At 56.0% G+C, this 15,200-nt stretch overlaps 1 protein-coding gene across 1 annotated transcript; it reads right to left on the reverse strand.

Moving 5' to 3' along the window:
* Positions 1-5,574: 5,574 nt before the first annotated feature.
* ERMN (ermin) lies at positions 5,575-9,083 on the reverse strand (the record flags this gene model as incomplete). Its single annotated transcript, XM_082311403.1, has 3 exons — positions 5,575-6,005; positions 8,425-8,511; positions 8,837-9,083. 3 exons carry the CDS (start codon positions 9,081-9,083, stop codon positions 5,575-5,577), a joined length of 765 nt encoding a protein of 254 aa, XP_082167529.1.
* Positions 9,084-15,200: the final 6,117 nt, after the last annotated feature.

Here is a 15,200-nt window from a genome sequence, read left to right on the forward strand (position 1 = left end):
GCTCGGTGCAGCCCCAAGCAGGGGCTTTCCCGAGGGAAGCTTTACCCACTGTCAGCGTGGGCCAGGCAGCTCTCCCCATCGCAGCATCCCCCCACCATGGGCGGCGGGAGGGCAGAGACCTCTGGCAGGGCGTCTCACAACCCAAAACTTCTACCCACTGGTGCTCGGGATGGATGAAAACACCCGCTGAGGTCAGTGAGGGCTTTACCTCAAAAAGGGCTGCAGAACACAAGTGTGTGTGCATGCACACGTGTGTGTACACGTGTTTCACAGCGACTGAGGTGAATGCAGCGCGATGAGACCTTGCCTGGCACCAGCCGCTGCACAGCCCAGGCTGCTCCGCACACCGAAAGTCCCTCTGAACTTATCCTCACGGGCATGTTTTTTTCTTGCTGTGAAATGTTTTATCTCCAAAAGCCATCACCAGGTTTTGAAGGGACAGATTTGATAGGAGACTAAATGGAGCTGTGACAAGACAGTGAGATCCAAGGTACGTAACCCCCGTGCATCCCAGGCAGGATTGCTTCCCCCGCTCCTGCTGGGAGGTTCCCGCGGCGGGAGGCTGCTCCCCGTACAGCTGCGGTGTCGCTGGGGAAGGCAGCGCTTCTCCGCCTGCCCCACTGCCCTGCGCCGCGGCCAGGGGCTTCTCCAGCACAGGGCGCTGGGGGTACGCGGGGCTGAGCATCGCAGCCGGTTCTCGCGCCGCTGTTGACCACAGCTGAGCCTCCACCATCACAAAGTGCCTCGTAGCTCTCCTTTGATTTTTCAGAAGGCCCTGGCATAATCTTACCTCTCACGTGGCGGATCAACGCTGACAGGGTCTGACAGGCTGAGCCTGCCAAAATAGTGACTGGCCTAACAGATTTTCCCAGTCGGCTCCTATTCCAGCTGTCTTGACGATTTTCTCTCCCTCCTTTAGTGCAGTTAGCCTGCAGTCACTATCAGAGAAATGACACAGACGTTGTTTGTGCAGTCATCTTTTATCAGGAGCATGAATTTCATCAAATTCTGTTTGCTGACATTCAATCACTTGTCACCGAGTAGGCACCGAGTGGTCGGATGTCACGGTCACAGCCCCTTGCCAGGCTTGTCACTTGCGCTCTGCTTCCCCTTTCTGTGAATGCTCACTTCCACGTTGGTATCTTTTGCTCAAAGACTGGAGCGTGCCTTCGGGGCTGCTGGCAGCGAGCTGCGGCCCTGCTGTTACACAATATTGAGAGGTGTTCAGATCGTACCAGTCAGCCTAGCCTGCCAGAAACGAGAGCGTTTTTCCGGCACGCTCGGCAGACGTGGCAATAGGCGCCTGGCCCCTGCCCGGCGAGCTGCCCGCTCCCTTTGCCGTCCCCGCCGACGGCGCCCGGGGCTGCATGGCACCGCGGGGCACTAGGAGGTGTGGGGCCGCGCAGGCTCCGTGCGCGTTAAGGCACCGCGGGTGGGAAGCACCGACGCGCCGGCTGGCGACGGGAGCCGCCGTCGTTCCCCGTGTCGGCAATGGGAAACAGGCGCAGCTTTTCCAAACGAGAAGGACTACTGCCTCCTGTGCTGTGGCGGGCAGGGACCGGGCACGTCGTGCTGCGCTTCCTTCAATAAGTACCCTGAATCGAAGTGGCCACAGTTGGAGGCCCCATTTCGTTTGTTTTTTTTTTAAAAAAAAAAAGTTTTAAAAAAGGGACTAAATGACAATAGATGAAGCTTCTTCCTCTGAGCCCTGTGTTAACTCTGTTTCTGACCGACTTGGACCCTTTCTAGGGGCTCTCCTGCCCGAGTTACTGCCAGGCTGAACCGCAAAACATCACCCTGGGAAGAACCTTTAAACCACCAATTTCCCCTGATTTATGGCTGTGCTTTGGATTCTCATTTAGCGCGCTATTAGCGCAGGCGATGGCAATAGCCGGAGCTGGCTGCTGTGCCCCGCAGCTGCTGCAGATGTTGTGGCAACTGGCAAGTTTCCCCCAAAGTGGTTTAATTCACGTTCAAGTTCAGCATACAGTGCTGCTAGAAACAGCTCCCAGAGGTGAGCCCGCGCCACGTGGCACTGCCCAGGGAGGGTGGAAAGGTGTCACGACCCTCCAGAAGGGTCCCCCCTACTTACCTGCCAGCAGCCCTCATCTGGCACTGCGGAGAGAAACCATTTTCAGGCGAAGGCCGGGTCTGTAGTTACCACGTCCTAGAGCTGCGCGTCTTAATCAGCATCCCCATCCGCTTTTCTGCCTGAAAATGCCTCCACTCCAAGGGGCAAATTTTCAGGTCTTCGGGTGTCCTTCCCCCTCGCGCGCTGAGCAGACAGCTCCCTGCCCGGCTCCTCCGTGCGCCCCGGCCGACCCCCGGCCGCGGTTTTGGCCAGAGGCAGACCCTGCCCTGCCCTCCTGCCGTGCCTGGCCATGGCTCCCCAGCCCGGGCACTGCCAGCAGCGCTGCCTGCGAGCTGCCTGCAGCGCAGAGGAGGAGCATGCCATGGGAGAGTGCAAGCTGCAGTTTCTGCCTGTTTATTGCCTGTACACCCCTTGATTTCCATATTGCACCCACCCACCCTGAGGGTTAGGCAAGGGGGTGTGTGTAGGAAAGGCCCTCAGGCCCCTAGAGCATCCCAGGACTTTTATTTTTCCAGCTACCAAGGAAAGCAAGAGAGGGAGTTGCGGGTCTCAGCTGATCAAACACTGCTTTCCAAGGAAGGGAAAAACTCGTCCAAGTTTCTTGAAAGTCTCGGTGAGACTCCGCGCTTAGCTGGAACCCAAGCCCACAGTCAGTACACCAAGCGTCTCATCCCTGCACTTGCCCAAAAAGCCTGGAAACCGTATTTTTAACTGTCACCTAGGGTATAAGCCAACCGTTAAAAACTCTTAGAGACATGTATGATAAAAAGAGGAGAAAAAAAAAAAAATCTGCCTTTTGCTAAAGCGAGCACGGGGCCCAGCCAGCCCGTGCAGCCACGTGAGAGAGCAGGAGGGTGCCCGGCTGGCCAGCAAAAGGGTTGATCCTCGCGCTGAGGGCTCGGCCAGACGGTTCCCCGGAGGAGATGGCAATCGTGATGGCGAACGGCCGGGCCGCAGAACGCTGCTGCCTCTCCTGCTTCCACTCTCCTCACCCCAGGAGAGCACGGGGGAGTATTTGAACGCTGGCTGTCCGTCTCATCGGGTGCCTGCGCTGCTCTGGGACCTCCCCTCGCTCAGCCCAGTGCTGACCCCTCTGCCCGCGTCAAAGGCTGCCTGCTACAGCAGCCCCTGCCCTTGGCTGCGGCGCGGGCGCCCTTTCCTGCTGAGAGCCACCTGCGCCATCAGCACGAGCCGGGTGTTCGCATCCCGCCTGTCCGGCCGCAGTGGCTCTCCCAGGGCCGGGCACCAGCACCTGCCTGTCCTGTTGACCCCGACGGGCAGGGGCAGATGCTGCCCGTCAGCCCCTGGCCTTGCCGCAATAGAGTGCCTTAAAAACGCCAGCTTCTCAGCAATGCACAAAGTCGCTCACTTTAGCTCTGACTTTTATTTCACTTTGGGGTTTTGGTGTTTTCTTCCCTACTGCATTTTTTGACTGCAGTAAAGCAAAAATTTGTTACTGACGTTCTGAAGGGCAAAGCGGGCCGGACGGCGTGGCGGGGAGGCGGTGGTCACCAGCCCCACCTCGGCGGGCGGGCGGATACTCGAAGCCGAGGCTGCTCAGCCTGGAGCAGCGCTTTGCCGCCCACAGCCTCAGCAAGTCGCCGAAAGCCCGGGCAATGGTCACATCTTTGGGAGAAACGTGCTGCTCTTACGGGAACCGCTGCGAGAGGAGCGGCGGGGGGCAGCTGTCAGCAGGCAAACAAGCCCACTGTATGAATTCATACAAGCAAACCTCTGAACTTCCACAAACCAAAGAGCAAATAAACAAGTGTGAATAGCACAATGAGGGCTGTGTCTGGTTTGTACAATACAGAATTGCTATTTATTATTTTCACGTTGCCAATAAATAATTGCCTTTATGTAGCACAAGAAAAGTCAAAACGATATTCAGTGCTGCTGCATATGTAAAACTAACCCTTAAAAAAGCACTTAGAGCTGAAGGAGGCCACTGCAGCCAAAGTCGGAGTCTAACTTTGTTCTTACCTCTTCTCCCTTTGTCAGCTGCCCTCAGCTTTCCCAGATGCTTTCTGGGATGACATTTGCAAAGCTTAGTCCCAACTCAAGACAAATCTGTCTGTAAAATAGTTAAAAAAAGACTGCATCAACAATACTGTAGTTACGCAAAGGTTTTTAAAAATGGAGAAGGGCTGTGTTCAGATGACACAAAAACAAATTATGCATAAAACTTGCCTGGCTTTGACAAAAAAAATCTTTAAAATTTTGCATCTAAACTTGGCATGAAAATCGAGAAGACGTGCAAGAGAGTCTAAACTGGTGGCATTTGGAAAATACAGGTTTCTGGCAGCAGGCGGTTTTGCCGGGTGGGCACCGAAGCAGGCGCCCGCGGTGCACGGCACGCACTGCATGGCCCGCTGCCCTCCAGGCTGCCCCAGGCCGCGGCCGTGCCGCTGCGGACGGCACCAGCCACCGGTGCCACCTTCCCGAGGGTGCCTCTGCCCCAGGCTGGCGGGGCCGGGCACCGTGGCCGGCCACCACCGGCAGCGCTGCCCGCGGCCACGCGGGACGGCTGCCCCTGGCGGGTGGGGGTCTCCAGCGGTGGGGCTGGGGGAGGAGGGTGGTGCGGGAGAGGAGCCGCCTTGTCGCCGGCAGCGGTTTGGGCTGCCCGCACCCGTGGTGTCACGCCAGCGCCCAGAACAGGCAGGCTGGAAGCAGCGCCGCGTCGGCCCGGCGGTGCCGCGGTGCAGACTGCAGCAGGCAGGCGATGTGTCTAAAGACGTCCATGCCGACACCTCCCACCCCAACGGGCAGGGCCAGCGGATGGTACCAATCCTGTCTGGTGCCGACGACAGTGCTGCATAAGGATTCCAGCTACCCATGGGAGGCGTTAGGGATGGCAGTGCGGGAACAGGGCCTTGATGCCTTCCCATCATATTCAATTCCTGCACATCAGCATCTACCCACGAATGCAAATATCCCTCCATCCTACCAGCACAAGGTGGAAATGGACGGTCGCTAGCAGGAGGCGGCTGTCAGTGCACCGTGAGACGCCAGCACGGATGGACAGCAAAACGGAGCGCGCTGCGGTTGCAGTCAGTCGTCTCTTTTATTATTCACGCTGCCCTGGCCAGTGTTACTGCAGCTGCTGCGCTGCCAACTCATGCCCAGCACGGCTGACGGCATGGACCACGTGTGTGTCGGCAGCCAGAGAAGCCCCAGCCAGTTCAAGACATCCTATTGTTTGAATATGGTTACAAAAGTTGGATAGAAAATAAGAGGATAAACTTTAAATCAAATGGTATTACATTTAGCAAACTGATTATTTATTTTCCTGCGCTATGGCCGTCACTGCTCGCTGTCAAAGCCAAGATGTTAAGTTTTCACAGTGAATTATGAAATCATATACAAAAAGGAAAAAAGCAGTGACCCCACGTTGTGTGAAGGGACATTTCTTGGGGGAAACAAAAAAAGAAAAACAAAACCAGAGTGAACGCTTGGCTCATTAAGCAATTCTCCACCTCAGTTTATAAGTGCATCATGGATTCAAACTCATCGATTCGCTGTTTGGTGTTTCCTTTTCTAATCCTCCGGTAGGAGATTGTGTTGTATCTGGAATAGCTGTGTCTGGAGATATCATTTTTTTTCCCCAGGCTGGGCTGCTCCCCCGGTTTCTCCACCTGGGAGTTGCAGCCGGGGCTGGTCGGGGGAGATGCCTCCTTACCGCTGTCCTGCTGCTTTAGACAGGATGCCTCGCCGTTCTTCTTGATTTCAATCACCTGAACTTCATCCTCTTCAGTGTCCTCCTCCTCCTCCTCCTCCTCCTCCACCTCCTCGGCGGCATCCCCTCTCCCATCGGTGCTGGCTGCGAGGGTCTCCACCGCCTCCCCGCCGGGGCTGGCCGCCGTCCCCAGCGCTCGCTCCCCGCTGCCCGCAGGCGTCCCCTCGCTGCCCGGCCCTGCGGCAGCACAGAGGGAGCGTGGGTGAGGAGGGGCTCAGCACCACCTCCGTGCCCCCATCGTACATGCTTTTGATGTAGCATCGCTCTTGGTGACTTGCCAGCTCCTGCCACCAAAGCACCCGCCCTCCAGAGGCTCCCGGCGGGGGGTGCCCCACGGCTGCGGCTGACCCCCATCACCACGGATGCTAGCAGGTGCTTTCGAAAGGCTCCGTACATTCTCCAACTCACTGCTTAAGGCCACCTGCCCTTGCATTTTTAATGCCCATCTCTTTTGTACCCCCTTTCCCACGGAGCCCTCCCCACTACCCTCCTTTAAAAGGAGAGGCGATGCAGATGCCAGTGGCGGAGCCTGGAGGAGGGAGGAGCAGCACAGCATCCCCGCTGCGCCCCAGCACCAGGGCACTGCCTCCCTGCGTGCCCCAGCTCTGCTCCTGCCCTCTGGGACCCACGGCTGGCAAACGTCCTACTGCAGGGCCCTGCTGCGGTGCCTTTCCCACGGCATTCCCAAAGCTCTCTGGCCGTCGCCTTGGGCAGGCGCTGGACTCAATCAGCCAAACTCCCCGTTCTGGAGTTGCTGCCTCCTCCCTGCGGGGCAGACCCTGCCACGGGACCTGGGCTCCCCTCTCCCTGCCGCTCAGGGCCCGCTCTGCGGAAGGGAAGAGGAAGGGGAAAGGGGAAAGGGGAAAGAGGAAAGAGGAAAGGGGAAAAGGGAAAGGAGAAGGGGAAAGGGGAAAAGGGAAAGGAGAAGGGGAAGGGGAAAGGGGAAAAGGGAAAGGAGAAGGGGAAGGGGAAAGGGGAAAAGGGAAAGGGGAAGGGGAGGGGAAGGGGAAGGGAGCCGTTCTGCACGCAGCGCCCAGCTGTGCCCGGCACAGCCCTCCTGGGACACGTCCCTCCTTCAGCGGTGGCTGCCCAGGCAGAGATGGCTATCTCCTGTTTGTCCTGTTTGGCACCTCTCTGCATTAAATGATCCTTTAGTGACGCAACAAATGGTCTATTCAACATTTTGCCTGTGGGGTCCTGAGTATTAATTAGACTAAATTGGTTAGGTACTAAAAAGCTGCCTGCAATTTAGAGATAAAGTGCTTGTGGCTGGGCAGGGTGGGAGGGAGTGCGGGGAGGCTGTGCAAGATCGTTTAATAGGTATTCTTGTGCGCTCATAAAGCAACACAGCTGGAATATGGATGTCGGCTCTGAGTGGGAAAGCCTCCACCGTGATTCACCTCCTCAAAGACCTTTGCAGCTGCTATGAAATATTATTTTGCCCATGACAAATGTTCATCTATTTTTTTCCTTTTCGCAATCAAAGTAAAGTTTCTGTTTACAAGGCATGGCCCATGCATCTTTTAGAGCTACATTCAATGATGCTAGCTTTGCCAGCACCGTGACAGCTACTCTGGGTTGTTAATATCTGCTCTTCTCTGAGGAGGGGTTTCATATTTATGGGGCAGCTGACATACAGAAAATACCCATTTATTGCGGCCAGGGGGATGTGTAAATGACACGAGGGACCCAGCACAGCCGGGTGCCGGGGAGCCAGGGCAGAGCCGCCAGCCCTGCGCCCCAGCCACTGCCAGGGTCACCGCGGGGGGTGGCCTCAGCAGCCCACGGCCCAGCCGTCCCTCGGCCCGCAGTTGCCAAAACCGACGAGCCGGCAAGGAAATGCGGGTAGGAAATGTGAAAGGGCAGCAATGCCGAAAGCCCACCCATGGAGAGATGCAGCTTTCCTGCTTTAATAATACTCAATAACACTCCTTTTTGGAGGAGGGGCTGCATTTTGCACAGTATCATTAAATATGTTCAGCTATGTGTATATCTATTCAGTGCATTTTGACGTGCCGCCGGGAGCGGGCAGCGAGCACCCCGCAGCCCTTCTCTCCGCCGCGGGCAGGCGCGAGGTCCAGCCTGGGCGCCCGCTGATTTTTACCGTTCTCACCTAGGAGCGAGTCAAGAGACCCAGGAGCAGATGTTTAGGAGAGCAGACAATTTTCTGCTGGATACTTGGGCGCCGGGGGCATTCAGACACTTGGGGAATGAGGCAGGAAAAGAGTTTGGGTTCGGAGGCTGCACATTTTTGACTGACAGCCTCCCGAGGTTATCCTCTGAGCTCCCTGCACGGAGCAGAAGATAGAGCATCTCCCAGCCTCACGGGGCTGTTGGAGATCTCCTGGTCGAAGACCTCGCAGTGCTGCGATAGCCCATGGTAATGGAGATAGGTGCAAACCTCAGGAAGAGAGGTGCGAGCCGTGTTTTCTAAGATGCAGCAGCTCTACTGATGAGAAATGAGTCACTGCTCTCCAGAATATAAGGGTCCGACCGAATTAGAAAAAAATAACAACCACCTGTACGTCATCGTCTTTGAAGGCTACTCATTGCTACGCTTCGGGAAACCCTCACGTCACACAGCATTTTCCATTACCTTCCTCCGATTCCTGGCCATCGGTCCCCGTGTCCTGGATATCAGCCGGGCCCTGCTGTAGCATCCCATCGCTTTCCTCCCGCTTTTCTTTAGGAAACACAAAGCACAAGAAATGGACTGATGGAGCAGTTAGTGACGATAATTAGGTTTTAATGGTTGCAGATTGGCAGCAGATTTTCAGAGTAGATCAATAAATTGCTCATTTATTTAGTCACATACTTTTCATTGTATCCTGTGTAACTGCTAGCTCAAATTTGTCCCTAAACAATGAATTACTCTGAGTCATCGTTAAAACCACCATAGGATAGGATTTTTGACTAACACACATAGTACATCCCATTATTCATAAGGCTAAACATAAAATAGAGCTTTTATTTCCAAACACTTAAAGAAAGGCAGCCTTGTACTTTACCTTCGCATTGCTTCTCTCCATCAAAATCCCCACGTACTATGTCTTCTGCCAAAGAATTTATATTTTCCTCCTGATTTTCTTTTGCAGGTGGAGCATCAGGGCTCATTTCTGCATTCGTGTAAGGAACCGTCCCGACAGAGTTTGCTATTTCATCGATGACACCCATGACCTGGAGCGGGCCCTTCTCGGCGGGTACGCTCCCGTTGCACTCGCGCATGCCGGATGGCACCGGGACTTCTTCTGTCATGCTTAGGGCCGTGCCGTGCGTGCCGACCAGGGCCGTGCACCTCCGGGGGCCCCGCTCCTGCACCCCGGGGTGGGGAGCGCTGCGCCTCACCCCTTCCCCGGGGGTTTTGTTCCCCTGCTCAGACGGTCAACGCGCGCCTCCTCTCCTGCGGGCGTGCAGCGGAGCAGGGTCGGCGGTCGCACCATCAGATGTGCCGAGGGCTTGCCAGGGGCTCTGGCCACGGGGCGATCCAATCAGCACCTCGCTTGTTGCTGAGGCTCGTCCCGTTGCATAATTAAATGCACCATTTTAATTTACATAAACAAACAATCTGAAGCAAGGAAGCTTTTGTGCTGGCATGGAGAGCGGGTCTTTCAGCATGTCAGCCCCGTGGTAATAAACAGAGGTTTTGTACTCCCGGCACAATGGCTCTTTGTGTCCCCGCCTGGTCACAGGGACGAGGATTGTTCTGACCCCTAATCCCCGGAGGGTGACCACCTTCCCTAGCGCTGCCGCCACCTAACCCGCTTAACATTCCCCATCGGGTTTGTGTGCCGCTAAACCTCGCCGTGCCGCTGGCCGCACAATGGACGCTTTCTGTACTTGTCAGGGAACAAACCGGCGGGTCGGAAGGGCACATGCCCCGCACACGGCGCAACGCCGCACTCCTCTGCCGCACAGCCTTAGCCCGGCCACGCGTGTTGTACAGGCAGGGCCACGGCCTGCCAGACGCCGAGCATCTGCAATTGCCTGCTGAGTGAAATGCATCCCAAGGGCTCAGCCCTCAGGGACAGAACTAGATGAAAAACAAAAGCACAAGCCGAAGTGATGTTTTGTACCGAGATGTGAAGCGAGGCGGCAGGTCCCCGAGGCCGAGGCCAGCAGGCGCCGGGAGGCTTGGTGCCCGCCGACGCCCCGGCCGGAGCCCCCCAGCACCCGGGCAGGGCAGCGCCGCGCTTCCCCTCCCACGCCCACGGCACGACCCCCGTGTGCAGAAGCAGCTTCTGGCCACGGCAGTAGAAACTCTCCTTAAAGGAATATAAAAGGGGCGAAGGATGAGATTAGCACTTGCATTGGTGATTATCAGTCGGACCTAGAGCTAGCAGGAGCGAGAGGGGAACGTTTCACCGAGGGAAGCAGGAGGATCGCCCGAGCAGCACCGGGGCATTTACTGACCACAGCTGAACTCGTCTCAGCCCCGGTGCCCAAAGCCAGGTTTACGTAAGACGGTAATCTCCTGCTCTGAATGACTTTTTGTGTTCGTACAATACAACATTTTTGACATCTTTGGTCTTTAGGATTTGGAAATCCTCTTGTCGAGCTCAGACCTTGATTAGAAATGGACCTAAAGCCTTTCCACTGGTTTTGTTCATCTGTGAGTTTGCATCTTTAAATCAACAACTTTTCATCATTGCTATGACAATGAGTGAGTTTGGTGTAATTGATTTATAAAATCAATCCTATGCTGGAAAAATTTGTCTGAGAAAAATGGATGATGAGGTTTGAAAGTGAGTCAACACCACGCAGCGGTAGGTGCCCTCAGGAGGAGAGGCTGGGTAGCCGGCACGGGCTGGTGGCTGGAGAGGAGGAGGTTACTTTCTATTCTTATCAAGCTATTTTTCCGTATCTCTGAGATGATCTGAAGGGCCCTGCAGGCGATGTCTCATTTGGCAGGTCCTGTCCTGGAAAAGGTTTCATGGCTGGGACTCACCTGAGCACCCCTGCTGCAGCGCCAGCTCGGGGCTGTGCCATTAAGGTACCCGTGAGACCAATGAGCCGCGGGTGACGGAGGCGGCGCCGACGCGGGGCGCATCAGCCGAGAGGCAGCCAGAGGCCCGCACTGCCCGTCCATGCCGTCACGCCTCGCTTTGCGCAGCCCCCCAGCCCCGGGCAGGGGAGCCGTGGGGACGTCCCCCGCCGCCCCGCACGGGCCAGTCCGGCTCATCACTGACCCGGCGGCGGGCGCGAGGGCAGAGCGGGGATGCGGCCATCGCACGGGGGCGAGGGGCCACGGCCACCTCGGGACAAACTCCCAGCCAGGCTTCAAATTTGAAATAACCCAAAGCTGAAAACACGGCACCAGGCCTGACAAGTGGGGAGCCTTGCTGAGCGGGGAGCCACATCGGCTCCCACTGGGATGGGGACGGGGACAGGTCCTGTCCCCATCTCCCCAGGAACCTGCCTGCCTGACTTCTTGATTGCAAAAAGATATTGAAACAATTTCAGGTATTTCCTGGTGCCATCTATTGGTTACACAACCAATTCTCAACAATTCACATTTTCCCAAATGAGCGCCTCGTGGTTGAAGCACGATTTGCATGAATCTATTATAAATCATTTTCCGTGTGACCTTTAATGCAGGAAGTTTCCATTCAAGCTACCCTTTGCTAAAAAAATTTCAGAAATAGCACCTGGGATTTCAGAGGCATTGGGGCACAACAGGGATTTGAAAGTCGGTGAGGTGGATCATTAGAGCCACAGCAATTCCAGTTCATTCCAGAAATAGGAAGAGGCCGCCATGGCAGGGCGTTGGCAGGCTGTTTGCAGAGCTCTGTAGGCTCCTCTGTCCTTAACTCTCTGCTCCCCAATTTCTGCTCCAGCCACAGGTTTCCAAGAGCTGCCCGTGCACGCGCCTGGCTGCCCAGGGGAGCACGTGCACCGTGCATGGGCACCGGAGGGCTCCAGAGCAGAAGCCACGTAACCCGGGGTCACCGTGGGAGATGCAATGCCACCCGAAAGCCGGGGCTGGATGACAGGCACGGTGGCACTGGAGGCAAACGTTCCCACTGCCGCACGCAGCCAGGAGGGATTACGTTGCACTCGAATGCCCAGAGAAAAACTCCTGTGGATCATGTCAACAAACTACAATCAAGCATTTCCATTCTGTCGGCACAAGATAAATACCTTATGTTTATGAAAAATCATACCTTGGGATTCCTCTTCTATAGAAAACGTCAGAATTTTATCTTTTCACCCAGCAGAGGAATGAAAGGAAAGGTGGGGACATTGGCGTTCCCCCTGGCAGAGCTATGTCAGGCACCAGCCAGCCCTCACGTGTCCTCAGGGCCGGGATGCTGCTGCTGCTGCTGCTGCTGCTGCTGCTGCCGCCCCGGTGCTCCCGCTGCTGCCCCGGTGCTCCCGCTGCTGCCCCAGTGCTCCTGCTGGCCGCGCTTGGCTTCCGAGGGGAGCTGCAGGAGGAGCAGCGTGTTTCCTCTGGAAAACAGGAACACATGCCAGAGCGATGCAGCAAGGGCACGCTAGTTACAAACCACGGGCACATGCAGAGTAATTCAAGTTTTGACAGTGTTAAAAATAGGCAGCTGCTGCTTTCTTCCTGGCAAACACTGCACAAGGAGCCCGAAGGGATCACTGGTGAGGGGAGAGCGGCTCCTGCCTGTTTGAAGGCATTTGCCCGCACAGGTTGCTCTCCCCGGACCGTCCCCAGGAGCTGAGGGGCTGCCGTCACCCCCAAATCATCACAGTGACTGAGAGCCTGGAAGCTGCTCGGATGCTGCAGCATCCCCAGCGGTATTTCTAAGCAGGCAGAGTTCACAGCTGGACCTGGAAAAAGGAAAAAGTAGCTGCGGGTTCCTCCCACTGCAGGCAGCTATTTATAAACAGAGCTGGGCAAAACCACCTCTCAAGGCTAGGAAAACATTTCATTTGCACAAACCTGAGGTGGTGTGATTTCTGCCTCTTTAAGCTTTTAAAAAAAAGAAAAAGCCTGTACTGAAAGAGCAAAACTTTACGGAAGCAATTCAGGCTGCGGCGCTTTCCCGGAGCAGAGCGTCGCCAGAACAGCCCTGCTCTCCGCTCTCCCGGACACTGCCACCTGCACTGGAGAGGCTCCTGTCCCCACCCGCCCGCCACCAGGGCATCTCTCAGCCGTGCAGCCTGGCAGTGCCAACGGCAGCGGTGCCAACGGCAGCGGTGCGGCAGTGCCAACGGCAGCAGTGCAGCAGTGCCAATGGCAGAAATGCGGCAGTGCCAACGGCAGCAGTGCGGCAGTGCCGGTCGCTGTCACAGGCCATCAGCTCTGCACCAAGTTCGCAAGGCCTCAGCGCTGGGGCTGGGCGGATGGGCTCTGTCTGGGCTTTGCTGGCTTGGTCTCGCTGTGACGGTGATTTCTGTGACCGACCGGGTGCCCGCGGTGAGGTTGCTTTCCTCTTGCTTGTCTGTCTGTGGCACAACCACAGTTTCATGCAGCCAGCAGGGACGAGCAGCTGGTCTGTGCTAGGAGCACAGCCACAAACTCTTGGCTTTATGCACATAAGGTGTGCCTCCCTTTCGCCCTGCAGCGGCAGGCGGGACGAACTCAGTCACCCGCAATAACGACATTTTGTGATCTTCTGTTCAATGCTACGAAAGCTGGGTGCAGCCAGCTGTTACACACAACAACTTCTAAAACAGCAGCATGAGAAAGGAAATGTCGGGTACGAAAGCAGAAATCAGCAGAGCAGAACTGCACACGGGAAGGCAGAAATGCAGCCATCCCTGAAAAGCATGCAGAAAAGTGGTCACTGAAGGGATAGCCACCGGCTCCGGCCGCAACTGAAACACAGCAAAACCCAGGACATGCAGAAACAGGGGTCAGACACAGAAACACCGGACCTCCTCACATATTTCAGCAGCTTCCAGGGCTAGACCTTTAATCTGCCAGGGGAGAGTTTTTGCAGGATAGTACAGCCTTGAAGCCAGAATCATTTTCCACTGGATTTGAAATGATCCCAGCAGAAGCCACAACTTCTTTCATGGTTTTGTGGAAAAAACCTTCTGCAGTAGAAATTACAGGCGAAGAGAGCCCAGCACAAAAACCCCCGAGATATTGCAAAGGTCATAAAAAAAGGGCAAGGCTGGCTAGAGAGCTGCAAGCCAGCGTGACCGAGGTGCACAGGTCTCAGGGCAGCAGCAGAGGCACTTCTAGGCCCTTGGAAAACACGGCTGCGATGCCCCATGGTCAGCGCTGGAGCCGCAGGAACCAGCGCGTTGAGCAGAGGGGCCATGGCTGCGCCGTGGGAGCGGCCGAGCATCCCCCGGCACCGCTCCTGCGCCGGTGCGGAGCCAGCACCCTCAGGCTGTGCTGCTGAAGCAAACAGGGTTTGCCAGCTCTCGCTCTGGAGATGCCTCAGCTCACTCTGCGCTGTGCTAAATCAAGCCAAAAGATGTAGGACCCAAATGTTCCCCTCGCCTCAAGCGGGTGTTCTGCCTGTTTGCTGCTAACCCAGGGGCTGGGTGCCGTGGCTGTGTCTTGCCTGTATTTGATGCAGGGTCTTGAGTTCAGGGAGGGCTTGCCTAGATCTGGGCACCGGGTTAAGCAGTTAAGAACCCCTACAAGGTTAGGCTCAGTAGCATTCACCAAATTAATTAAGTTTTAAGTTTAAAAAGGAATTGCATTCTTCAGAGCAGCCGCAATTCTTTTTTGCAGTAAACTCGCACTGCCCCCTTTATCCACGGGGGATAAGAAGAGACAAGGTAATCCCTCGGCTGTTAGGAAATCAAGCAAACCCCTCAACAACCCCGAGATCGGTGGGCACACTTCCTCTGCTGAAGGTCCAGAGCACCTTCCACACACGCCGCTCGGAGCCCCAGCCCCCTGAACCACGGCGTCACCACGCAGCATCGCCCGTACGCCCACCCTCCTCCCGCCCTGACTCCCGGGAGGCAGAGCAGGGGTCCTTCCAGATTGCCCTCTGCGGGGAGAAACGTCATTTTAAAAGAGCGTTTTGCTCTCTGAGCTATTTGGTTTGCCTGTGAGCTCCTTCCTCCCCTCGGAAGGCTGGGGCACCCTAGGTCTCGGTGCTCGCTGCAGCGGCCCCGCGGAGCCCGCCTGTCACCACATCCTGTTTTTGATCGTGACCGTGAACATGTCACGTTGTCGTCTTGCAGCAGCCAAAGCATGCTCTCGCCGCCACTGGAAGAGCATCGTTTATTTGGTCCTTCTTAAGGCCTTTCTCAAGCTTGTTGGGTGTCCAGGCTCATTCAGCCTTTCCACACTAAAAGCAAGCACGTCTCTCCCAAGGTTTGTCAAATTAACTTTCCACACCAAAAGGAATCACTGCTTTGGACCATAAAGCTGCACTAATTTCCACCAGCGATGCAGCCTTAGGGAGCACAGTTCATACGGCGTTTTAAATACCT

This window comes from Platalea leucorodia (assembly GCF_965183815.1).
Source record: "Platalea leucorodia genome assembly, chromosome: 5".
NCBI classification, from domain to species: domain Eukaryota; kingdom Metazoa; phylum Chordata; class Aves; order Pelecaniformes; family Threskiornithidae; genus Platalea; species Platalea leucorodia.